The sequence below is a fragment of the Bos indicus genome, chromosome 20 (genome assembly GCF_029378745.1).
Source record: "Bos indicus isolate NIAB-ARS_2022 breed Sahiwal x Tharparkar chromosome 20, NIAB-ARS_B.indTharparkar_mat_pri_1.0, whole genome shotgun sequence".
In the NCBI taxonomy this organism is placed as follows: domain Eukaryota; kingdom Metazoa; phylum Chordata; class Mammalia; order Artiodactyla; family Bovidae; genus Bos; species Bos indicus.
Genome location: NC_091779.1, coordinates 32,492,641 through 32,519,960, shown reverse-complemented (window position 1 = coordinate 32,519,960; position 27,320 = coordinate 32,492,641). Strand labels below are relative to the sequence as shown.

The 27,320-nt window shown below is 38.0% G+C and overlaps 1 protein-coding gene across 2 annotated transcripts in view; it reads left to right on the top strand.

Annotated features, from left to right (window-relative positions):
• The window catches only part of FBXO4 (F-box protein 4), a 37,381-nt gene extending 13,049 nt beyond the window's left edge, over positions 1 to 24,332 (top strand). For both annotated transcript variants that reach the window (XM_019982901.2, XM_019982903.2), the window contains exon 7: positions 241 to 24,332. In XM_019982901.2, the coding sequence (XP_019838460.2) occupies positions 241 to 330 (90 nt within the window). In that variant the 3' untranslated portion in view covers positions 331 to 24,332. The remainder of the gene's footprint in view (positions 1 to 240) is intronic.
• Positions 24,333 to 27,320: the final 2,988 nt, after the last annotated feature.

Genomic DNA, 27,320 nt, shown 5'->3' with positions numbered 1-27,320 from the left:
TCCAAAATAAGTAATAAACTTCATATTGATAGTAATTATAAGACAGAAGAGAAGATGGTATTTTTAATCTAAACTCTCTAGAAGACAAAACTTGGTTATTTACCCACAGTTTACTGGGATTTTTTTAGTCCTATTTGTTTTTGAGTGTCCAGAAAAATGTCCCACATAATTATAAGTATTTGTGCTTAGTTTCTTAGTAAGTTTCTTAGTAACAAATGGTCTCTTTTTATTTGCTTATAGGTCCAGGACACTGAGGCTGAAACTTTAACTGGTTTTTTGAATGGTATTCAGTGGATTCTTGAAGAAGTAGAATCTAAGCATGCAAGATGATCCTCCTCGTCAACCTTGGCAACTGAAAGCATTTGAAACTTGTTACTAAGGTCATGATGTGGATATTTGCTCAAGTCAGCTCATTCTGCCCTGCCTTTTTGCAGGTAGGCTTTATGTTGGACAGCTGTCACCACTCTAATTTTTATATAACTTTTACTTTTTACCTTAGATCAATTACAAGAAAAAAGTTTCAGTGGTAGCATTTGGCCCCAAAATGAACCTTTTAAGATTTTTTAATAACTTTCATATATATATTTTAATATTAAATTCTGAAAAGAAAAAAAAAAAACAAGTTTGTGCCTCTCTCATTCTTCGTGATTTCTCTTCTGTTCAGTTCAAAGATTGCCATCGTGGGGAATAGCAACTTTGCTAAGCTTTAAATAGATTCTTTTCAAGGGTCCTTAACTGGTTATCAGAAAATAAGTTTTATCTATTTTTAATAAATATCCTGCTTAAAGATTTGAATATTCACTGAAATTTCATTTACTGGTATGGCCATACAACTTCTTTTTCTTTTCTGAAATAGTCGGAATTAACTTTTTGTCTTATTCAATACTAATTCAGTGAAAATAACTGGAAATTCTTGCTGTTTTCAAATAACCTGAAAGCTCATGAAGTGCTAAAGCCAGATTTTTTTCCTTGCTCATGAAGAAAATATTCCAGAGATATTCATGATCATATGACCTCCTACTCACTAATTGCTTCCACTTTGCAGAGGAAACAATCCTCCTATCTCAGTGGAATTGAGGGATTTAAAAATTACAGTTAAAAAGAGCATTATATTCTCAGTGGTGCTGCACCCAAGAAACAGCCTCCGTCCTACAAGTGGGTGCCATTCTGAAGAAAGGAGCTCTCACATCTTGGGTGCACTTACTCATCCCTTAACTTGAGCATTTGTAGTTGGGGGAAGAGTGAGAAATGCTGACATCCTGCTTTTCCTAGAAAGGAAGCCCTCTGACTTGGGGAGAGAGTGCTGTTTCCTTGACTGCCTTGGTCTAGAATGGAGTTTCTGTCTTTCTGAGCTGGAGGAGGGATGTCTTGGTTCAAATCCCACATACTCTTACTGTTCTTACTGAGTTGTTGTTGTTTTTTGTGTGTGCTGTGTACCCTTAGATTTTAATGATTTTTTAAAATTAATTTTCTCCAGTTTTTCTGGGGAACCATCACATGATATTCTTCATGCTATTATGCCAAAAATACATCCTCTCCACTTTTAATTATGTGTAGTTAGGTGGCTCAGATGGTAAAGAATCTGCCTGCAATGCAGGAGACCTGGATTCAATCCCTGTGTTGGGAAGATCCCCTAGAGGAGGGCATGGCAACCCACTCAGTTATTCTTGCGTGGAGAATCCCCATAGACAAAGGAGCCTGGCAGGCTACAGTCCATGGGTCGCAGAGAGTTGGGCATGACTGAGTGACTGAGCACATGTTACCTCATTCTTTGCTGATGTTGGTAATGTATTTTCTTTTTTTCTTCGTGATCAATCTGGCTAGAGTTTTATTGATTTTATTATTCTCAAAGAGCCAGCTTTTGGTCTTACTAATTTATTCTATATTCTGTTTCATTGATTTATGCTCTAATCTCTATTTTTCTGCTTTTTAAATTATAAAACTTCAATTTTTTTTTTTTTATATTATTAAGGTACAAATTTAGGTCATTGTAGGCTTGAGGCACAGTAGTAAAGAAACCTTCTGCCAGTGCAGGAGGTGCAAGAGACAGGTTCCATCCCTAGGTCGGGAAGACCCCTGGGAAAAGGAAATGATAACCCACTGAAGTGTTCTTGCCCAGAAAATTCCATAGAGGAGCCTGATGGACTACAGTCCATGCGGTTGTGAAGAGTCAGACACTACTGAGTGACTGAGCACGCACATACACATGGGGTTGCAAAGAGTTGAAGATGACTGAGCAGTTCTTTGAGTATGCATGCATTGAAGTATTGCACTTACATATATTGTAAATTCCAGAAGACAGTGTTATCAATTTTTGATGAAACAGTCATATGTATTAAAAAGAAATTAAAAGAAGAAAAAAATTTTTAAATAATAAAAGTAATCTTTTATTCTTTTCAAGATATAGGCATACCTCATTTTATTGTACTTTGCTTTATTACGTTTCATAGATAACTGTGTATTTTACAAATTGAAGTTTTGTGGCAACCCTGCACTGAACATGTCTATCAGCACCATTTTTCCAGCAACATTTGCTCACTTAATATCTCTGTCACATTTTGATAATTCTTACAATATTTCAAGCTTTTTCTTTTTACTGTATTTGTTATGGTGATCTATGATCAGTGATCTTTGATGTTACCACTCTGACTTGCTGATAGCTCAGATGATGATCTGGAGAAGGCAGTGGCACCCGACTCCAGTATTCTTGGCCTGGAAAATCCCATGGACGGAGGAGCCTGGTGGGCTGCAATCCATGGGGTCTCTAAGATTGGGCACGACTCAGCGACTTCACTTTCACTTTTCACTTTCATGCATTGGAGAATGAAATGGCAACCCACTCCAGTGTTCTTGCCTGGAGAATCCCAGGGACGGGGAAGCCTGGTGGGCTGCCGTCTCTGGAGTCGCACAGAGTTGGACACGACTGAAGCGACTTAGCAGCAGCAGCAGATGATGATCAGCATTTTTTAGCAGTTAAGTATTTGTTAAGATATTTACATTTTATTTTTAAAATTAATTAATTTATTTTAATTGGAGGCTAATTACCTCACAATACTATGGTGTTTTTTTGCCATACATTGACATGAATCAGCCAGGGATGTACATGTGTCCCCTATCTCAAACTGCCCTCCCACCTCCCGCTGCATCCCATCCCTCTGGGCCATCCCAGTGTACCAGCTTTGAGTACCCTGTTTCATGCATCAAACTTGGACTGGTGATCTCTTTCACATATGGTAATATATATGTTTCAATGCCATTCTCTCAAATCATCCCACCCTTACCTTCCCCCCTGGAGTCCAAAAGTCTGTTATTTATATCTGTGTCTCTTTTGCTGTCTAGCATATAGGGTTGTCATTACCATCTTTCTAAATTCCATATGCTAATGCTATGCTAAGTCACTTCAGTCATGTCCGACTCTGTGTGACCCCAGAGACGGCAGCCCACCAGGCTCCCCCGTCCCTGGGATTCTCCAGGCAAGAACACTGGAGTGGGTTGCCATTTCCTTCTCCAATGCATGAAAGTGAAAAGTGAAAGTGAAGTCGCTCAGTCGTGTCCGATTCTTCGAGACCCCATGGACTGCAGCCTACCAGGCTCCTCTGTCCATGGGATTCTCCAGGCAAGAGTACTGGAGTGGGGTACCACTGCCTTCTCCCAAATTCCATATATATGTGTTAATATACTGTATTGGTGTTTTTCTTTCTGACTTACTTCACTCTGTATAACAGGCTCCAGTTTCATCCACCTCTTTAGAACTGATCCAAATGTGTTCTTTTTAATATATGAGTAATAGTCCATTGTGTATATGTATCACAACTTTCTTCTCCATTCATCTGGCAATGGACATCTAGGTTGCTTCCATGTCCTAGCTATTGTAAACAGTGCTTCAATGAACACTGGGGTACACATGTCTCTTTCAATTCTGGTTTCCTTGGTGTGTATGCCCAGCATTAAGATTGCTGGGTCATAAGGCAGTTCTATTTTCAGTTTTTTAAGGAACCTCCACACTGTTCTCCATAGTTGCTGTACTTGTTTGCATTCCCACCAACAGTAAGAGGGTTCCCTTTTTTCTGCATCCTCTCCAGCATTTATTGTTTCTGGACTTTTTGATAGCAGCCATTCTGATCAGTATGAGATGGTACCTCATCATGGTTTTGATTTGCCTTTCTCTGATAATGAGTGATGTTAAGCATCTTTTCATGTGTTTGTTAGCCATCTGTATGTCTTCTTTGGAGAAATGTCTGTTTAGTTCTTTGGCCCATTTTTTGATTGGGTCATTTATTTTTCTGGTATTGAGCCACATGAGCTGTTTATATATTTTTGAGATTAATTCTTTGTCAGTTGCTTCATTTGCTATTATTTTCTCCCACTCTGAAGGCTGTCTTTTCACCTTGCTTATAGTTTCCTTTGTTGTGCAAAAGCTTTTAATTAGGTCCCATTTATTTTTTTTTGCTTTTATTTGCATTACTCTGGGAGGTGGGTCTTGCTGTGAAGATCCTCTGGAAGAGATCTTGCTGTGGTTTATGTCAGAGAGTGTTTTGCCTATGTTTTTCTCTAGGAGTTATATAGTTTCTGGTCTTAAATTTAGATCTTTAATCCATTTTGAGTTTATTTTTGTGTATGGTGTTAAAAAGTGTTCTAGTTTCATTCTTTTACAGGTGGTTGACCAGTTTTCGCAGCACCACCTGTTAGAGAGATTGTCTTTTCTCCATTGTATGTTTTTGCCTCCTTTGTCAAAGATAAGGTGTCCATAGGTTTGTGGACTTATCTCTGGGCTTTCTGTTTTGTCTACTGCTCTGTATTTCTGTCTTTTTGCCAATACCATACTGTCATATAGCTTTGTAGTGTAGTCTGAAGTCAGGGAGGTTGATTCCTCTAGTTCCATTCTTCTTTCTCAAAATTGCTTTGGCTTTTCGAGGTTTTTTTGTATTTCCATACAAATTGTGAAATTATTTGTTCTAGTTCTCTGAAAAATACTGTTGGTAGCTTGATAGGGATTGCATTGAATCTATAGATTGCCCTGGGTAATATACTCATTTTCACTATATTGATTCTTCTAATCCGTGAACATAGTATATTTCTCCATGTATTTGTGTCATCTTTGATTTCTTTCATCAGTGTTTTATAGTTTTCTATATATAGGTCTTTTGTTTCTTTAGGTAGATTTATTCCTAAGTATTTTATTCTTTTTGTCACAGTGGTGAATGGGATTGTTTCCTTAATTTCTCTTTCTGTTTTCTCATTGTTAGTATATAGGAATGCAAGGGATTTCTGAATATTATTTTATATCCTGCAACTTTACTATATTCATTGATTAGCTCTAGTAATTTTCTGATGGTGTCTTTAGGGTTTTCTATGTAGAGAATCATGTCATGTGCAAACAATGAGAGTTTTACTTCTTTTCTAATCTGGATTTCTTTTATTTCTTTTTCTTCTCTAATTGCTGTGACTAAAACTTCCAAAACTATGTTGAATAGTAGTGGTGAGAGTGGGCACCCTTGTCTTGTTCCTGAGTTTAGGGGAAATGCTTTCAATTTTTCACCATTGAGGATAATGTTTGCTGTGGGTTTATCATATATGGCTTTTATTATGTTGAGGTATATTCCTTCTATGCCTGCTTTCTGGAGAGTTTTTATAATAAATGGATGTTGAATTTTGTCAGAGGCTTTCTCTGCATCTATTGAGATAATCATATGGTTTTTATCCTTCAATTTGTTAATGTGGTGTATCACATTGATTGATTTGCAAATATTGAAGAATCCTTGCATCCCTGTGATAAAGCCCACTTGCTCATGATGTATGATCTTTTCAATATGTTGTTGGATTCTGTTTACTAGAATTTTGTTGAGGATTTTTGCATCTGTGTTCATCGTGATGTTGGCTTGTGGTTTTCTTTTCTTGTAGCATCTTTATCTGGTTTTGGTATTAGGATGATGGTGGCCTCATAGATGAGTTTGGGAGTTTACCTTCCTCTGCAACTTTCTGGAAGAGTTTGAGCAGGATAGGTGTTAGCTCTTCTCTAAAGTTTTGGTAGAATTCACCTGTGAAGCCATCTGGTCCTGGGCTTTTGTTTGTTGGAAGATTTTTTATTACATTTTCTATTTCTGTGCTTGGGATGGATCTGTTAAGATTTTCTGTTTCTTCCTGGTTCAGTTTTAGAAGGTTATGGTTTTCTAAGAATTCATCTGTTTCTTCCAAGTTATCCATTTTATTGGCATATAATTGCTGATAGTAGTCTCTTATGATGCTTTGTATTTCTGTGTTGTCTGTTGTGATTTCTCCATTTTCATTTCTAATTTTGTTGATTTGATTCTTCTCCCTTTTTTTCTTGATAAGTCTGGCTAATGGTTTGTGTATTTTATTTATCTTCCCAAAGAACCAGCTTTTAGTTATGTTGATTTTTGCTATAGTCTCCTTTGTTTCTCTTTCATTTATTTCTGCCCTAATTTTAATGATTTCTTTCCTTCTACTAACCCTGGGGTTCTTCATTTCTTCTTTTTCCAGTTGCTTTAGGTGTAAAGTTAGGTTATTTATCTGATTTTTCTCTTGTTTCTTGAGGTAGGCTTGTATTGCTATGAACCTTCCCCTTAGCACTGCTTTTACTGAATCCCATAGGTTTTGGGTTGTCATGTTTTCATTTTCATTCATTTCTATGCATATTTTATTTCCTTTTTTATTTCTTTCATGATTTGTTGGTTATTCAGAAGCATGTTATTTAGCCTCCATATGTTTGTATTTTTAATAGTTTTTTTCCTGTAGTTGACATCTAATCTTACCACATTGTGATCAGAAAATATGCTTGAAATGATTTCAGTTTTTTTGAATTTACTAAGGCTATATTTATGGCCCAGAATGTGATCTATCCTGGAGAATGTTCTGTGTGCACTTGAGGAAAAGGTGAAATTCATTGTTATGGGGTGAAATGTCCTATTGATATCAATTAGGTCTAGCTGGTCCATTGTATCATTTAAAGTTTGTGTTCCCTTGCTAATTTTCTGTTTGGTTGATCTGTCCATAGGTGTGAGTGGGATATTAAAGTCTCTCACTATTCTTGTTAATTTCCCCTTTCATACTTGTTAGCATTTGCCTTGTGTATTGAGGTGCTCCTATGTTGGGTGCATATATATTTATAATTGTTACAGCCTCTTCCTGGATTGATCCTTTGATATTATGTAGTATCCTTTGTCTCTTTTCATGGCCTTTATTTCAAAATCTATTTTTATCTGATATGAGTACCGCTACTCCTGCTTTCTTTTGGTCTCTATTTGCATAAAATATCTTTTTCCAGCCCTTCACTTTCAGTCCCTTGGTTTGAGGTGGGTCTCTTGTAAACAGCATATATAGGGGTCTTGTTTTTGTATCCATTCAGCTAGTCTTTATCTTTTGGTTGCTGTATTCAACCCATTTACATTTAAGGTAATTAATGATAGGTATGATCCTGTTGCCATTTACTTTATTATTTTGGGTTTGAATTTATAAACCTTTTCATGTTTCCTGTCTAGAGAAGATCCTTTAGCATTTGTTGAAGAGCTGGTTTGGAGGTGCTGAATTCTTTTGCTTGTCTGTAAAGCTTTTGCTTTCTCCTTTATATTTGAATGAAATCCTTCCTGGGTATAGTAATCTGGGTTGTAGGTTTTTCTTTCATCACTTTAAGTATGTCCTGCCATTCCTTTCTAGCCTGAAGAGTTTCTATTGAAAGATCAGCTGTTGTCCTTATGGGGATACCCTTGTGTGTTATTTGTTGCTTTTCCCTTGCTGCTTTTAATATTTGTTCTTTGTATTTGATCTTTGTTAATTTGATTAATGTGTGTCTTCGCCTTGGGTTTATCCTGTTTGGGACTCTCTGAGTTTCTTGGACTTTGTTGGCTATTTCCTTACCCATTTTAGGGAAGTTTTCAACTATTATCTCTTCAAGTATTTTCTCATGCACTTTCTTTTTTATTTCTTTTTCTGGGACTCCTATGGTTCAGATGTTGGGGCATTTAACATTGTCTCAGAGCTCTCTGAGGTTGTCCTCATTTCTTTTAATTCTTTTTTCCTCTCTGCTTCATTTATTTCTACCATTCTGTCTTCCATCTCACTTTTCCTGTCTTCTGCCTCAGTTATTCTACTGTTGTTTCCCTCCAGAGTGCTTTTGGTCTCAGTTATTGCATTATTCATTGTTGATTGACTCTTCTTTATTTATTCTAAGTCCTTGTTGAATGTTTCTTGCATCTTCTCAATCCTTGTCTCTAATCTATTTATCTGTAACTCCATTTTGTTTTCAAGATTTTGGATCATCTTTACTATCATTCTGAATTCTTTTTCAGGTAGACTCCCTATCTCCTACTCTTTTTGTTTGGTGGGCATTTATCATGTTCCTTTACCTGCTGAATATTTCTCTGCCTTTTCATTTTGTTTAGATTGCTGTGTTTGGGGGTGCCCTTTCTGTTGGCTGGAAGTTTGTGGTTCCTCTTTATTGTGGAGCCTGCTCCGTACGGATGGGGTTGGACTAGTGGCTTGTCAAGGTTTCCTGGTTAGGGGAGCTTGCGTCCATGTTCTGGTGGGTGGAGCTGGATCTCTTCTCTCTGGAGTGCAATGAAGTGTCCAGTAGTGAGTTCTGGGGTGTCTATGGTTTTGGTATGGCTTTGGGCAGCCTGTCTTTTAATGCTCAGGGCTGTGTTCCTGCTTTGCTGGTGAATTAGCCTGGTATGTCTTGTTATGGAACTTGTTGGCTCTTAGGTGGAGCTTGGTTTCAGTGTAGATACGGAGGCTTTTGGATGAGCTCTTGTCTATTAATGTTCCCTGGAATCAGGAGTTCTCTGATGTTCTCAAGTTTTGGAGTTAAGCCTCCTGCCTCTGGCTTTCAGTCTTAGTCTTAGAGTAGCCTCAAGACTTCTCCATCCATACAGCACAGATGATAAAACATCTAAGTTAATGGTGAAACAATTCTCCACAGCAAGGGACACCAAAAAGGTTCACAGAGTTACATGGAAGAGAAGAGGAGGAGGGAGATAGAGGTCACCAGGAGGAGAAGAGGGAGAGTCAAAGGGGAGAGAGCAATCTAGCCAGTAATCAATGCCCTATGTGCTTTCCACAGTCTGTAACACCCAGAGAGATTCACAGTTACTTAGAGAAGAGAAGAGGGAGGAGGGAGATAGAGGTAACCAAGAGGAGAAGAGGGGGGAGTCAAAAAGGGAGAGACCAATCTAGCCAGTAATCAGTTCCCTAAGTGTTCTCCACAGCCTAGAATACCCAGAGAGATTCACAAAGTAGAGAAGAGAAGGGGAAGGGAGGAGATAGAGGTGGCCTGGGGGAGAAAAGGGAGTGTCAAAACGGGAGAGAGCAATCAAGTCAGTAATCGCACCCCTAAGTGAAAGTGGATACTGAAGATTAGATTCTTTTTTTTTTTTTTTTTTTAATTGGTGCCCCGCCTCTTTCCCTTTGTGTTGGTCATCTTGGCGAATCAGCCTGAGGGGCCGGGAGAGAAACGAGAGGCGAGAGGCGGCGGGAGCCACGCGCTGGCCTTTACCTGGCTGAAGATTAGATTCTTAAAGGTACATAACTGATAGCAAATACCAAAAAGCAAAGATTAAAAATCTAGTGTAGAGGCTAGACTCTCAAAAATACAATATTAAAAATACAAAACAAAATCACAAAAATTGTGAAAAATATACATGAAGTTTGCTTTAAAATTAGGGTCTTTTTTTGGCAAGGTAACAGGAGGTTATAAAAATGAAAATTAAAGGAGAAATGAACTTGAATTACAAAAATTAAAAAGTGATAATTGTAAAAATATATTTAGGAACGTCTCTGGAGCTGTTGTGGGCAGTGTGGGGTCAGTTCAGTTTCAGATAGTTCCTTGTTCCAGCTTGTACTTGTTCTCAAAGTCTGAAGGCCGCCTCCAATACTTAGTCAGTGTTAACTACAGGGTTTTAATCTATTGCACCTGTCACTTCCAGAGCGAGTCCCTATTCTTTGTTTATTTTGACTTCCTCTATTTGCAAGTCTCTTTGGTGTCTAATTTCTGCCCTGACACAAAGGGGTGAAGGTGGTCACTTATTTAGGCTCACTTGTTCAGTTGTGTCATGGGGAGGGAGGAACACTGCAAACAAATATCGCTGACGTGTATGGGGAGTGCTCGCAGTGTATGGACTGCATTGGCTTTGCCCCAGCTCACAGCAGCATGTGCTTTCCGGGTCTTCACTGCTCTGGCTCCAGGGTGCTCTGCAGGGCACTGTCCAAAGCAGGCCCTATGTTTCATGCACTTCCCAGGTCTAAGCCGCTCAGGTTCAGGTTCTCGGGTTCTCCTCAAGGGCACAGACTCGGTTGAGCGTGCATTTTGTGCCCTTCCCGGGTCTGACCAGCTCAGGTGACCAGGTGCTTGGTGAGCACACTGTTCCAGGTGGGCCGTGTGTCTTAATCACCTCCCTGGTCCTGGCTGCTCGGCTTCCCAGGTGCACTGTGAGAGCACCATCTCAGGTGTGCCATATGTCTCTTTTGGGGAGCTGATCTCAGGCTGCGGCCCTCCTGGCAGATGTCAACCATCCAGGATCCTAGGAAGACACGATTAGCAACTGGGAGCCTGCTCACAGTTTGCTGGAGGATGCTGGTCTCTGGGGCTGAGATTAGAGCAGCCCCTTGCCTTCCAGCTCTGGCTGTTGCACACCTTCCTCTCTGCCTCCGGTGGTGGTAGGGAGGGGCCTGTATGCAGCCTGGTAGCTCTCCTTTGGTATTCACTCAATCCTTTTGTTCTGTGAATGAGCCAGGCTGTGAGTTAGAGCCTTTTGCAGGAAAGTTCTCTCTCTTTTTTTTTTCCCTTTCTGGCAATCTCACAGTTTGGGTTGCTATCTCACATTATCCCCTTCAGATTGTCCTCAGGGCATTCAGGCCCAGTCCTTACACTAAGGACCGATGACGCCACCCACACCTCCCTGTCCAGATCCCCCTCGCTGCTGGTGGATACCAGCCTCTGGGCTACTACTTTGCTGGCAGTTGCGGTTAGGTGCCTGTTCTGTGGGTTTTGTTTTTTTTTTTTTTCCTCCCAGTTATATTGCCCTCTGAGATTTCAGAACTCCCCACAGACCCGCCTGTGAGAGGGTTTCCTACTGTTTGGAAACTTCTCTTTCACAACTCCCTCCTCAGGACGGATCTCCGTCCCTAATTCTTTTGTCTCTTTTTGTCTTCTATATTTTGTTCTACCTCCTTTCAAAGAGAATGGGCTACCTTTCTGAGTGCCTGGTATTCTCCGCCAGCATACAGAAGTTGTTTTGTGGAAGTTGGTCAGCATTCAAATGATCTTTTGACGAATTTGTGGGGGAGAAAGTGGTCTCCCTGTCCTATTCCTCCACCGTCTTGGGAGTGCCCCCTTACATTGTATTTTTAAACATAATACTGTTGCACACTTAATAGACTACATGAGTTTGTGCATGCTCAGTCACTCAGTCATGTGCAACTCTTTGTGACCCCATGGACTGTAGCTTTCAAGGCTCCTCTGTCCATGGGATTTCCCAGGCAAGAATTCTGAAGTGGGTTTCCACTCCAGGGGATCTTCCCAACCAGGATCAAATGCATGTCTCTTGTGTCTCCTGCATTGGCAGGCGAATTCTTCACCACCACACCACCTGGGAAGCCTACAGTATACCGTGAACATAACTTTGTATGTATTGTGTTAGCCAAAAAAATCATTCGTTTTTTCTGTAGGCTGACTCTAGTAGTGCTTAGTTGTCTTTAATTTCATTCAAAGCAATTTTGTTAGATTGTATTGGAGCAGTTCTCATATCAGCATGCATTAAAAAACTTACCAGCATTGGTGAATTTTTGTGTAGCCATTTTAATGTTGAAGATGGAAGATAAAAACCTCATTTTTGGCATGTTATGCTGTATTATTTAAAGAATGGTAAAAACATAACTGAAAGCAAAGATTTGTCCCGTGTATTTAGAAGGTGCTGACCCTGATCAAACATGTCAAAAGTGGTTTGCAAAGTTTCATGCTGGAGATTTCTCTCTGGATGATGTTCAGACCAGCTGAAGTTGATAGTGATCAAATCAAGACATAATTGACAACAATCAATGTTATACCATGTAAGAGTTAGCTGACATTCTCAAAATATCCAAATCAAGCATTGAAAATCGTTTGCACCAGCTTGATTATGTTAATTGCTTTGATGTTTGGGTTCCATGTAAGTCAATTGAAAAACTTCTTGACTATATTTCCACATGCAATTCTCTACTGAATGTGACAAAAGCATTCCATTTTTAGAACAAATTGTTATGGGTGATGAAAACTGTATACTGTACCATAATGTGGAATGGAAGAGATTGTGCTTGAACAATCACTAACCACACCAAACGCCAATCTTCATCCAGAAAAGGTGAGGCTATGTATATTGTGGGATTGGAAGGGAGTACTCTATTAGCATCTTCTGGAAAACCAAATGATTAATTCCAACAAGTAGTGCTCCTAGTACTACTAGGAAAACAATAGAATGGGAAAGACTAGAGATCTCTTCAAGAAAATTAGAGATACCAAGGGAACATTTCATGCAAAGATGGACTCAATAAAGGAGAGAAATGATATGGACCTAACAGAAAGAGAAGATATTAAGAAGAGGTGGCAAGATTACACAGAACAATTGTATAAAAAAGATCTTCACAACCCAGATAATCACAATGGTGTGATCATTCACCTACAGCCAGACATCCTGGAATACAATGTAAAGTGGGCCTTAGGAAGTATCACTATGAACAAACCTAATAGAGGTGATGGAATTCCAGTTGAGCTATTTCAAATCCTAAAAGATGATGCTGTGAAAGTGTTGCACTCAATATGCCAGCATATTTGGGTTAGGGAAAACTCAGCAGTGGCTACAGGACTGGAAAAGGTCAGTTTTCATTCCAGTCCCTAAGAAAGGCAATGCCAAATAATGTTTAAACTACTGCACAATTCCACTCATCTCACATGCTACTAAAGTAATGCTCAAAATTCTCCAAGCCAGGCTTCAACAGTATGTAAACTGTGAGCTTCCAGATGTTCAAGCTGGATTTAGAAAAAGTAAAGGAACCAGAGATCAAATTGCCAGCATCCGTTGGATCATCAAAAAAGCAAGAGCGTTCCAGAAAAACATCTATTTCTGCTTTATTGACTATGCCAAAGCCTTTGACTGTGTGGATCACAATAAACTGTGGAAAATTCTGAAAGAGATGGGAATACCAGGCCACCTGACCTGTCTATTGAGAAATTTGTATGCAGGTCAGGAAGCAACAGTTAGAACTGGACATGGAACAACAGACTGGTCCAAATAGGAAAAGGAGTACGTCAAGGCTGTATATTGTCACCCTGCTTATTTAACGTCTATACAGAGTACATCATGAGAAATGCTGGGCTGGAAGCACAAGCTGGAATCAAGATTGCCGGGAGAAATATCAATAACCTCAGATATGTGGATAACACCACGCTTATGGCAGAAAGTGAAGAAGAACTAAAGAGCCTCTTGATGAGGATGAAAGAGGAGAATGAAAAAGCTGGCTTACTGTTCATCATTCCGAAAACGAAGATCATGGCATCTGGTCCCATCACTTCATGGCAAATAGATGGGGAAACAGTAGAAACAATGGCAGACTTTATTTTTGGGGGCTCCAAAAATCGCTGCACATGGTGACTGCAGGCATGAAATTAAAAGATGCTTGCTCCTTTGACCAACCTAGACAGCATATTAAAAAGCAGAGACATTACTTTGTCAACAAAGGTCCATCTCATCAAGGCTATGGTTTTTCCAGTAGTCATGTATGGATATGAGAGTTGGACTATAAAGAAATCTGAGCGCCAAAGAATTGATGCTTTTGAACCATGGTGTTGAAGAAGACTTTTGAGAGTCCCTTGGAGCACAAGGAGATCCAACCAGTCCATTCCAAAGGAGATCAGTCCTGAGTGTTCATTGGAGGCACTGATGATAAAGCTGAAGCTCCAATACTTTGGCCACCTGATGCGAAGAGCTGACTCATTTGAAAAGACCCTGATGCTGGGAAAGATTGAGGGCGGGAGGAGAAGGGGATGACAGAAGATGAGACAGTTGGAAGGCATCACCAACTCAATGGACATGAGTTTGGGTAAACTTTGGGACTTGGTGATGGACTGGGAGGCCTGGCGTGCTATAGCCCATGGGGTCACAGAGAGTCAGACACAACTGAGTAACTGAACTGACTGAGTGCTCCCAGTTAGACCAACTGAAAGCAGTACTTGACAAAAAGTGTCAAGAGTGAGTCAACAGAAAATGCATTATCTTCCATCAGGGTTATGCACAACTGCATGTTTCTTTGATGAATAGGCAAAAACTGTTACAGCTTAGTTGAGATGTTCTGATTCATCCTCTGTATTCATCAAACATTGTAACTTTGGATTTCGATTTATTTCAGTCTTTATAAAATTATCTTAATAGAAAAAGTTTCAGTTTCCTGGAAGACTGTAAAAGGCACCAGGAAGAGTTCTTGGCTCAAAATGATAAAAAGTTTTGGAAGACGCAATTATGAAGTTGCTTGAAGAATGGCAAAAGGGAGTGGAACAAAAGGTGAAACTGTTATTCAGTAAAGTTCTTGGTGCAAATGAAAAATGTGTCTTTTATATTTATTTAAAAACCAAAGAAACTTTTTGGCCAATCCAATATTTGGGAACTGAACAATTTGTGTGATTCTATTGTGATAATTTGCTGTATTGCACTGGTATGCCAATACCAGTACTGGTATGCCAAGGTATGCCAATATATATAAAATCATTGGTTGACAATTTTATTCTCTCAGCCCTTCAAGATGTTCTTTTTTTCTCTTCTATACTCTAATTTCCAATAAGTCATTCACTAATTGCATCTTCAGTCCTTTGAATATAATTTTTTTTTTTTTTACTGCTTTCAAGTTTACTTTTTATCTTTGTTTTCAACACTTTTGTTATAGTGCATCCAGGTATGGTGTCTTTATATTTATCCAACTTGGAGGTTGTTAATGAACATATTGAATATAGAAATTCATCTCATTAACCAAGTTAGGAAATTTGGGGTCATTATTTCTTCAAATATATTTTCTTCTCCTTTCTCTCTTCTTTTCTTCCCTTTTAGGTCTCCATTGTGTAACACCATAAAATATGTTGTTATTTAACCTATCCCTGACTCTTTACTCCTTTTTTTTTTCAATCTTTGTTCTGTAATTTGGGCAGTTGCAATTGATTAATGTCCCTCAAACTCCTCTTTTGTCTCTATCCTCTTGTTAAATAAACCCCAAGAATTTTTCAATTAGATGTCATGTTCTACAATTTCCTTTTTTTTAAGTTTATTTTTCTTAGATTTTTTTCATTGAGAGGATACGTTCCTTTACATCACTGAGAATGATTGTGATGGCTACTTTAAAATCCTTGTCTGTTAATTTCAAAATCTGAAAGAATGGATTTCAGTTGATATTCTCTTATTAAGGAAAAGAGTGTCATTCTCATTTTTTTTTATTATATTGAAGAATTTTTTATTGTATCCTGAAAAATAAATATACTAAGTTGTGGAGACTCTGGAATCTGTTATTTTTCTCCAATAGTTCATGTTGTTTTCATTTGAACAGTTAACATGTTTAGATATAAATTGCAGGTTCTATCCAGTTTGGGCAATAGCTGTACTCTCAGTTCATGTCTTTGTTTAAGTGAGCAGCATAAGTGGTTTTGAACACAAGATTCAGACAAAGATATAGACAGAGAATTAGGGGATTCCCTTCCTAGATTTTTCTTTTCTAAGACTTCCCCTTGTCTCTCTAATGACTGCAATTGGCCTGCGTTGGTAGGCTCATTCCTCATGCCCCAGAGGCTGTGATTATTCTACCAGTTCCCCATTCTACAATGTATATATACCAATACCTACCCACAATCTACAATTTAAAAAAAACAGTGGGAAATCACTCTGTCAAACTTCCCAGAGAGTGTATATTTTCTACCAAAATTTGCCTGCTTCTCTTGACTGTTTAGTTGTATCAGGTAACTGCTTTTTTATATTATATTCTCTGTGGAAGAGTTAGCCCAGTAGTAAATTGTTGGGCCAAAAATCATTTTGACACTATAGCTATGTCACTTTATATTATTTTTTAGTAGTTGCTCTTTTGTTGTTCAGTCACTAAGTTGTGTCTGACTCTCTGGGACCCCATGGGCAGCAGGCTCCTCTGTCCTCCACTATCTCCTGGAGTTTGCTCAAATTCATGTCCATTGAGTTGGTGATGCTATCTAATCATCTCATCCTCTGCTACCCTCTTCTCCTTTTCCCTTTAGTCTTTCCCAATATCAGGGTCTTTTTCAGTGAGGCAGCTCTTCGCGTCAGGTGGCCAAAGTATTAGAACTTCAACATCTGTCCTTCCAATGAATGTTCAAGATTGCTCTAGGAATTGTAATATACATTTGGAAATAGACTCTTAGGTTGACATTTTTCTTTCAGCACTTTAAAGATATAATTAATTACCTTTGGCTTCCATTGTTTTTGATAAGTGTCAGCCATCTATGCTATTTTTGTTCCCTGAATTGATTGAGTTATACTTCCCTGGCTACTTTAACTTTCTCTCTCTCTCTTTTTTTTTTGAAGACACTTATTTATTTTTTCACTGTAGTGAGTCTTTGTTACAGTGCATGGGCTTTCTCTAGTTGCAGTGAATGGAGGCTACTCTTTGTTGTGGTGCGCATGCTTCTCATTGCAGTGGCTTCTCTAGTGCAGCACAGGCTGTAGGTGCGAGGGCTTCAGTAGTTGCAGCACATGGGCTCAGTAGTTGCGGTTCTCAGGCTCTAGAGCTGGGCTCAGTAGTGGTAGGGCACAGGCTTAGTTGCTCCATGGCACATGTGATCTTCCTGGACCACATGGATCACTGGACCACCAGGGAAGCCCTAATTTTTTTTTTTTTAATTTTTAATTTTCAGTGGTTTGATCTGTCTCAGTGTGATTTCTTAGTTTTGAACTAAAGAACTGAACCTCTTGGATCTCTGGCTGACCATCAGTTTTGTAAAATCTTTAGCCAATATATTTAAATATTTCCTTTGTCCAGTTCTTTCTCTTTACAGCTTCTGGAACTCCCAGTTACAAATATATTAGATCATTTGACATTTTGTCCCACAGGTCTCTGATAATATTATTTTTTATTATTTATTTATTTGCCACACCATGCAGCTTATTTTTTTTTCTATTCTACCTAGTTTCTTATATATAATTCATTTTTTAAAAATTGAGTCATACTTTTTAATTCTAAAATTTTCATTCTCTTAGAGCTTCTCTTTTTCTGCTAAAATTACCTTTTCATTCATTCTTTCTTTTCTACTACATTCTTTAACATATTTAAATACTTATTTTAAAAATCATTTTAAATTAATTTCATCATCTAGGTCATTTGGGAGCCTATCTCTCTATTCACTATACTTTCTCTTGACTTGGGGCCACATTTTTCCTTTTTCACTATATATTTCCTATTTAAAAAAAATTATATGCAGAGAATTTTTCCTTAAGAGAATAGTAGATTGTGAAATAGGTAATACTTTTTATTTTGTCTTTTGTTTTTTAGGCAATTTCATTCATCCTTCCTATTTTCATCAGTCAGGCTTGGTTGACTTGGAGCTAGACCATGTCTTTATTTAACTTAACTCTTTTGCAAATCAGATCATATCTTTCCATTGATGCCAATCCCCAATATGTTATGCTACCACCAAAGAACTGGTCTCATTGATACCATCTGGAAAGGGATTGGGTTGCCTGTATAGTCAGTTTCAGTTCATCTCTAGATGTAATTCTAGCAGTCTTGAAACCTAAGCACTGAATAAAAATGTAAGAGATTTTTCTGCCTTCTTTGTCTCTTGCTAAAATTCCTGCAGGGATGACTTGGGAGGTTCAACGAGTTGTCTTCACATCTGGAGTTCTTTCATCTGTTCAATACAATATGTTGTGCTAGTCATTTTGTCATTAAAGACTTCAGTGGTATTTTTCTCATCTCAGCAAAATCTTGCTTTCTATGATGGGGCTGCTATTCCATCCAAAGATACCCAAAATAGGCAATTGGTTCCATAAAAGCAGTGTAGCTCTTTGATCACTGAAATAGCCTGATTCTCTTTGGAATTTAGTTTATTCAGATTTCTTTTATATACTATTCTTTGATGACTTAAAGTATGATTTTTATTTTATCCTGTATTATTTTATTGCAATAATAATCTTTTGTGACCTTCTACATTCTATCTGAAAACAACTGTTAGTGGTTTTTACCTGTCTTTTAAACACCTTATCACCTACGATGTCCTAGATTACAATGTTCATTTGTTAAAACATTTTTTGTGTTATGTCCATGCATTATCTGAACTATACTAACTTACTATTATTATATATTGTGAGAAGTTCTCACATAGTCTCATTTCCTCATGATTTTCATCATTATTTCATTTATACTATACAGTATGATGACATTTTACTATTTTTTGGTGGAATTTTGTTTACCTTTGTATTCTTTGATCCTTGGAATAAGTCCTAAGCAAATTTGTATAACATATGAGATCTTATTCTTGATACCAATCTCATCAAATTAAATTTCCTGTATTTAAAAATTTCTAGTTGCTTATTTTTCTACATACTGTATAAGAAGTTGTTAAAGGTGGTATAACTAAATTATCATGTGTGAGGACCCTAAAATCAGATTGGTACAGATTCAGATCTTAACTGTATTACTTCATGATCTTGGGCAAGAGCCTGAGTTTCCCTAATTTAAAATGAAGATAACAGTAGTATCTACCTTATAAGGATCTTAAAAGTTTTAAATAAATTAAACATTCCTTTGCCAAATTACTATTTTAACTAAAATTTATGTTTTACAGCTAATAGTTTGTATCTCTTAAACCCCTCTTAAGGTCCTATCCTTATTATACCCCTCCCCCTTTCCTGTCCTCATTGGTAACCCTAATTTGTTCTCTGTATCTGTGCATCTGCTTCTTTTAAAAATGCACGATACTGGATGCTTGGGGCTAGTGCACTGGGACGACCCAGAGGGATGGTATGGGGAGGGAGGAGGGAGGAGGGTTCAGGATGGGGAACACATGTATACCTGTGGCGGATTCATTTTGATATTTGGCAAAACTAATACAATTATGTAAAGTTTAAAAATAAAATAAAATTAGAAAAAAAAATGATGTACTTTTAAGTCAGAAATCTAGATGAATAATTCACTAATAAAGTAGAAGGTAGTAACTGGTAATAAATCATTTGTTACCTTGTATAGACTTGGCACCCCATTCCAGTACTCTTGCCTGGAAAATCCCATGGATGGAGGAGCCTGGTGGGCTGCAGTCCATGGGGTCACTAAGAGTCGGACACGACTGAGCGACTTCACTTTCACTTTTCACTTTCATGCATTGGAGAAGGAAATGGCAACCCACTCCAGTGTTCTTGCCTGGAGAATCCCAGGGATGGGGGCGCCTGGTGGGCTGCCGTCTATGGGGTTGCTCAGAGTTGGACATGACTGAAGCGACTTAGCAGCAGCAGCAGCATAGACTTATTACTTTAACCTAATTTTTGAGGTTGTTTTTATGAACATTATTATGTTCGAGAACCATTTGAATTTTTTCTTCTTTGAGCTTTCTGTTTATGCCTTTTGCGATTTTTCTATTCAGTTGTTCTTTTTTGCACCTCAAAATTTAAAGGCCTTTGTGTATCAGGGAGACTAATCTTGTCTATGGTGTATGTTGAAAAAGTATTTTTTCCCAATTTATCAATTTGTCTTCTGACTTAACAGACAGTATTTTGAATGTGTAAAGCTTTTTAAAATGTAGTCTAATTTATTAATACTTTCTTTGCCGTTGTTTAGTTGCTAAGTCGTGACTGATTCTTTACCACCCCATGGACTGTAGCACCCCAGGCTCCCCTGTCCCTCACTATATCCCGGAGTTTGCTCAGATTCATGTCCACTGAGTCAGTGATGGTATCTAAACATCTTATCCTCTGTTTCCCCCTTCTCCTTTTGCTTTCAGTCTTTCACAATATCAGGGTCTTTTCCAGTGAGGCGGCTCTTTGCATCAGGTGGCCAAGGTATTGGAGCTTCAGCTTCAGCCTCAGTCCTTCCAATGAATATTCAGGACTGGTTTCCTTTAGGATTGACTGGTTTGGTCTCCTCCTTGCTGTCCAAGGGACTCTCACAAGTCTTCTCCAGCACCACAATTCAAAAGCATCAGTTCTTCAGCACTCAGCCTTCTTCATGGTCCAACTCTCATATCCATATATGACTACTGAAAAAACCATAGCTTTGACTATACAGACCTTTGTCGGCCAAGTGATGCCTCTGGATTTTAATAATGTATATTGAAGAGTGTTCTGCCTATGTTTTCTTCTAAAAGCTTTATGGTTTCTGGTCTTACATTTATGTCTTTAATCCATGTTGGGTTTATTTTTGTATATGGCATTAGAGAATGTTCAGTTCCATTCTTTTACATATAGCTGTCCAATTTTCCCTGCACCACTTATTGACAAGATTGTCTTTTCCCCATTGTATATTCTTGCCTCATTTATCACAGATTAATTGAACATAGGTGTACGTGTTTATTTGGGGGCTCTCTGTTCTATTCCATTGATTTATGTGTCTTTTTTTGTGCCAGCAATAAATGCTGTTTTGATTACTGTAGCTTCATAACGTAGCCTGAAGACAAGGAGTGTGATTCCTCCAGCTCCATTCTTTCTCAAGTTTGCTTTGGCTGTTTGGGGTCTTAATGTTTGCATCAGTTCAGTTCAGTTGCTCAGTTGTGTCCAACTCTTTGTGATCCCATGGACTGCAGCATGCCAGGCTTCCCTATCCATCAACCAACTCCTTGAGCTTTCCCAAACTCATGTCTATCTAGTTGGTGATGCCATTGGTATTTCCATACAAATTTAAAAATTATTCGTTCTAGTTTCATGAAAAATGCCATTGTATTTTGAAAAATCCCAAAATGTACTTTGATAGGAATTGCATTGAATTTGTATATTACCTTGAGTAGTATAGTCATTTTAACAATATTAATTCTTCCAATTAAGAACACAGTATATCTTTCTGTGTGTCTTTGATTTCTTTCACCAGAGTCTTATAGTCTTATAGATTTTTGAATACCTCATTTACTCTAGGTAGGTTTATTCCTGGGTGTTTTATAGTTTTAGATGTGATGATGAATGGGATTATTTCTCTTTCTGGTAGTTTGTTGTTATTGTATGGAAATGCAGCAGATTTTCTCTGTGTTAATTTTGTACCTGCAATTTACTGAATTCATTGATGAGCTCTAGTAGTTTTTTGGTAGCATCTTTAGGATTTTCTATCTTGTTTCAAGTCATCTGCAAATGACAGTTTTAGTTCCTTCTTTTCAAATAGGATTCTTTTTTTTTTTGGTCTGATTGCTGTGGCTAGGACTTCCAATACTATGGTGAATAAAAGTGGCAAGACTGGACATCCTTGTCTTGTACCTGATCTTAGAGGGAATGCTTTCAGCTTTTCCCTCTTGGGTTTGATGTTAGTTATGGCTTTGTCACCTACAGTCTTTATTATGTATTCCTTCTGTTCCCACTCTCTGGAGAGTTTCTATCAAAAATGAATGTTGAATTTTTTAAAAAAACTTTTTATGCATCTATTGGGATGATCATATGATTTTTATTTTTCAGTTTGTTGATATATGGTGTATCACATTGACTGCAGATACTGAAAATTTGAAACTCTAGTTTCCTATTTTTGTGATGTCTTTGTGTATTTCTTTCATGATGTACTCTGCATATGAGTGAAATAAGCAGGGTGACAATATACAGCCTTGACGTACTCCTTTTCCTATTTGGCACCAGTTTGTTGTTCCATGTCCAGTTCTAACTGTTGCTTCCTGACCTGCATACAGGTTTCTCAAGAGGCAGGTCAGGTGTTCTGGTATTCCCATCTCTTGAAGAATTTTCCACAGTTTATTGTGATCCACATAGTCAAAGGCTTTGGCATAGTCAATAAAGCAGAAATAGATGTTTTTCTGGAACTCTCTTGCTTTTTCCATGATCCAGCTGATGTTGGCAATTTGATCTCTGGTTCCTCTGCCTTTTCTAAAAGCAGCCTGAACATCTGGAAGTTCACAGTTCATGTATTGCTAAAGCCTGGCTTGGAGAATTTTGAGCATTACTTTACTAGCGCATGCTGCTGCTGCTGCTTCTAATTCGCTTCAGTCCTGTCCGACTCTGTGCAACTCCGTAGACAGCAGCCCACCAGGCTCCTCTATCCCTGGGATTCTCCAGGCAAGAACACTGGAGTGGGTTGAGATGAGTGCAATTGTGCGGTAGTTTGAACATTCTTTGGCATTGCCTTTCTTTGGGATTGAAATGAAAACTGACCTTTTCCAGTCCTGTGACCACTGCTGAGTTTTCCAAACACACTGGCATATTGAGTGCAGCACTTTTACAGCATCATCTTTTAGGATTTGAAATAGCTCAACTGGAATTCCATCACCTTCACTAGCTTTGTTCATAGTGATGATTCCTAAGGCCACTTGACTTCGAGTTCCAGGATGGCTGGCTCTAGGTGAGTGATCACACCATCGTGATTATCTGGGTCGTGAAGCTCCTTTTTGTACAGTTCTTCTGTGCATTCTTGCCACCTCTTCTTAATATCTTCTGCTTCTATTAGGTCCATACCATTCTGTCCTTTATTGAGCCCATCTTTACATGAAATGTTCCCTTGGTATCTCTGATTTTCTTGAAGAAATCGCTAGTCTTTCCCATCATGAGAAACACTGGTCTGGATGAAGCACAAGCTGGAATTAAGATTGCTGGAAGAAATATCAATAACCTCATATATGCAGATGACACCACCCTTATGGCAGAAAATGAAGAAGAACTAAAGAGCTGCTTGATGAAAGTGAAAGAGGAGAGTGAAAAAGTTGGCTTAAAGCTCAACATTCAGAAAACTAAGATCATGGCATCCGGTCCTATCACTTCATGGCAAATAGATGGGGAAACAGTGGAAACAGTGGCTTACTTTATTTTTGGGGGCTCCAAAAGCACTGCAGATAGTGACTGCAACCATGAAATAAAAAGACATTTACTCCTTGGAAGGAAAGTTATGACCAACCGAGACAGCATATTAAAAAACAAAGATATTACTTTGTCAACAAAGGTCCATCTCGTCAAGGCTATGGTTTTTCCAGTAGTCATGAATGGATGTGAGAGTTGGACTGTAATGAAAGCTGAGCACTGAAGAATTGATGCTTTTGAACTATGGTGTTGGAGAAGACTCTTGAGAGTCCCTTGGACTGCCAGGAGATCCAACCAGTCCATCCTTAAGGAGATCAGCCCTGAGTGTTCATTGGAAGGACTGATGTTGAAGCTGAAACTCAATATTTTGGCCACCTAATGCAAAGAGCTGACTCATTTGAAAATATCCTGATGCTGGAAAAGATTGAGGGCAGGAGGAGAAGGGGACAACAGAGGATGAGATGGTTGGATGGCATCACCAACTCAATGGACATGAGTTTGGGTAAACTGTGGGAGATGGTGATGGACAGGGAGGCCGGGCATGTTGCAGTTCATGGGGTCGCAAAGGGTCGGACTCAACTGAGTGACTGAACTAAACTGTATATTTCTTTTTCTTTTATTTTGATATGTTCTTAAATATTGTTAATATTATATGTCATATGAAAATATTTTGTATTTCTTATGTTGTATATTTTTATGGTTGTCTTTTTACAAGTACTTGAATGCCTATTTTCTTAGATTTCTCTTTTAGTGACCCTTTTTACCTCTTTCTGTATTTCATTTTCACTATGTTATTTGCTTTGATTTTTGATTATGGCCCTCTTTATAGTCCCAATGTGTGCTGTTCTTCCTTGGTCATCATACAAGGTATGATGAATTTATCTTCATTTTTTCCCCTGTGTTGCTAACTTTCATTTTACATCTTCTTATTTTTATGTTCATTTCTATTTTAACTTTTAAATATATTCTTTAAGTTTTTTTTTTCACATAAATGCTCGTTTAAAGGTATTTAATTTTGATTGGCATGTTTTGTTTTCATTTTTCTTTGTTTTGTATTTGTTTCAGGGTAATCATTTTCATCATCTGAAATGTTTTGATTTTCACTGTTTTTATTTTCTATACAATACTTTTAATATAGATATTGTCTTCTATCTTTTGTTAATTTTAGGAATGGCTTACATTTTTCTAGGCCAGCATTAACAGTTGTGTGTAGAAAAGGAGGAGTTTGGTAGTGTATTAAATTTCTTAGCTCATGAGTGTCCTCTTCTGTTGTTAATGATGAAATTCAGGTTCTTTGATTAATGTATACATTCTTTGAGTGTCATGAGAGGATAATGAAGTCTTCTGAAATTTGTTTTATTTTTGTGTAGAAGAGATATTTTTTATTGCTTATTTCCTTCTTTCCCCTCACCCTCAAACTCATATAAATCCTTCTCCCTAAAGTTATTCCCTTTCCAATTCTTTTCCACTCTTCGAGAAGGGGTACAACTCCCACTTCTGATTGCAAACATTTTCAAGGCTTTCCCCCCTGATTCCCCATAATCAGAACTCTGAACATCTGAATATCAAACTTATTCTCAGCATTTATGCCCAAAGGGTAGGACTCTACTTCTTTTGGAAAATATCAATATTCCATACCTTAAATGCTTATTTGCTGCTTTAATGTGGGCTCCAGTAGTGCCTCTAATGTTTATTTCCCTAGTTATTTATAAATTGAAGTCTTTTTCTGTTTTATTCATGCTGTAGACATGAGTTATCAGTGGTTTTACTTATTCTTTCAGATCTGTATGATATTCAGAAGGTGTATGGAGATTCTAATTTAGGTGACCCCATTTATCCTATGGTAGTCTAAAATCAAATCACTTTATTTTTGAACAAATGTAATTGTTAGGCAAGTCTTCTTTCCTTGAACTGCAATTTCCTCCTTATAGTTTTTATCTATCAATTCTAGTTGTGTCTTCTGAAACAAGAAAGAATAAATCAAATATACAGCCCATAAAACCTTCTTTTCTCTGGAATAATTACCCTTTGATCCTTCAACCACTCTTCAGGTGGTAAAACTTCAAGTCACCCCTCCCTGCATCTGATCACTGTCTTTATCAAAAATATTAACTTCTCCAGTTCATAGTTTCCTATACTGTATTTACCAGCATAACTTGAAAACACTGTTGCTACTGGAAGATGCTAACAGTAGCAATTGAAAAGTTCACTCTTAGAACAGTAACTTTCTTTCATGCAAATATAATTATTTATGTAAAGAAATAAAGGAAAATTGAAAATGGGAAAAAGCATGTTTTTATATTTTGCTTTCAACAAAAGACAATCATCAGTTGACTGATCTACGAACACAGCAAGTATTTGTTTTGACTAGAAGAACAGTTCACATGTCTAAATGTTTCTAACCAAATGTAGCAAATAAAAAGTAGAATAGCCTGAATGAATATGAATATTTGTGAATCTTTTAACTAGGAGTCTAAAGCTGCAAACTTAGTGCTAATGAAATAAAAGAGTACTGCTTTGCTTGTTCTCATTTTATGTAGCACTGGCAGTTACACTTTTTAGGTAATGATGCAAGCAGATCCTAGGTTTCTGAAAGTTTCAACACAGAGCACAGTATACTTAGAGGGTTCAGATAGGAAGATGATAGGAAAATGTGGGGAAATTGGATGGGGCAAGTGGGAGTTGAAAAAGAAACGTGAGCATAGGATTTTCTTACCAACTTTGGGGGTGGCTCTTGTTGAAAATGGAAGTATATGAAGTTAAATGAGGCATTTTCTCTATGTGACTTCCCTACCTCCACTTTCAATGTGATTTCATACCTCTATTAAAGGGCAGAGAAATAAATCTGAAGATTTGGATTCAGAAAGAAGTATCAGTTTAAGTCTAGAGGATATGGGAACTTTGCACCGGGAGTACTAGTTTTCTAGTTCAGAAGTGTTCAACTTCTGTTCAGCTTTGACACATGAAGGATGATGTTCCCATGCATTACACAAGGCATTTGCATTATCTAGACTTGCCCTCTGTAATTCTATCTCCCTTTCTCTTTGGAAATATTGGGAGGCAAGTGAAATAAAGTGACTTTAATATGGGATTAAACTTGAATCTTATCAAATTTATTTTAAAGTAAGTCTTCCTAAAAGATGATGCTGTTAAAGTGCTGCACTTAATATGCCAGCAAATTTGGAAAACTTAGCAGTGGCCACAGTACTGGAAAAGATCAGTTTTCATTCCAATCCCAAAGAAAGGCAATGCCAAAGAATGTTCAAACTACTGCACAATTGCACTCATCTCACATGCTAGCAAAGTAATGCTCAAAATTCTCCAAGCTAGGCTTCATCAGTACGTGAACCGAGAACCTCCAGATGTTCAAGCTGGATTTAGAAAAGGCAGAGGAACCAGAGATCAAATTGCCAACATCCACTGGGTCACAGAAAAATCAAGAGAGTTCCAGAAAAACATATACTTCTGTTTTATTGACTAAGCTAAAGCCTTTGACTGTGTGGATCACAACAAACTGTGGAAAATTCTTAAAGAGATGGGAATACCAAACCACCTTACCTGTCTCCTGAGAAACTTGTATGTAGGTCAAGAAGCAACAGAAGTGGACATGGAACAATGGACTGGTTCCAAATTGGGAAAAGAGTACATCAAGGCTGCATATTGTCACCCTGCTTATTTAACTTATATGCAGAGTGTATCATGTGAAATGACAGGCTGGATGAAGCCCAAGCTGGAATCAAGATTGCTGGGAGAGACATCAATAATATCAGATAGGCAGATGACATCACACTTATGGCAGAAAGTGAAGAAGAACTAAAGAGCATCTTGATGAAGGTGAAAGAGGAGAGTGAAAAAGCTGGCTTAAAATTCAACATTCAAAAAATGAAAATCATGGCATCTGGTCCCATGACTTCATGGCAAATAGATGGGGAAACAATGAAAACAGTGAGAGACTTTATTTTCTTGGGCTCCAAAATCACTGCTGATTATGACTGCAGCCATGAAATTAAAAGACACTTGCTCCTTGGAAGAAAAGCTATGACCAACCTAGACAGCATATTAGAAAGCAGAAACATTACTTTGCCAACAAAGGTCCATATCGTCAAAGCTATGATTTTTCCAGTAGTCATGTATGGATGTGAGAGTTGGATCATAAAGAAGGCTGAGTGCCAAAGAACTGATGCTTTTGAACTGTGGTGTTGGAGAAGACTCTTGAGAGTCCCTTGGATTGCAAGGAGATCCAACCAGTCATTCCTAAAGGAAGTCAGTCCTGAATATTCATTGAAAGGACTGATGCTGAAGCTGAAGCTCCAATTCTTTGGCCACCTGATGCAAAGAGCCAACTCA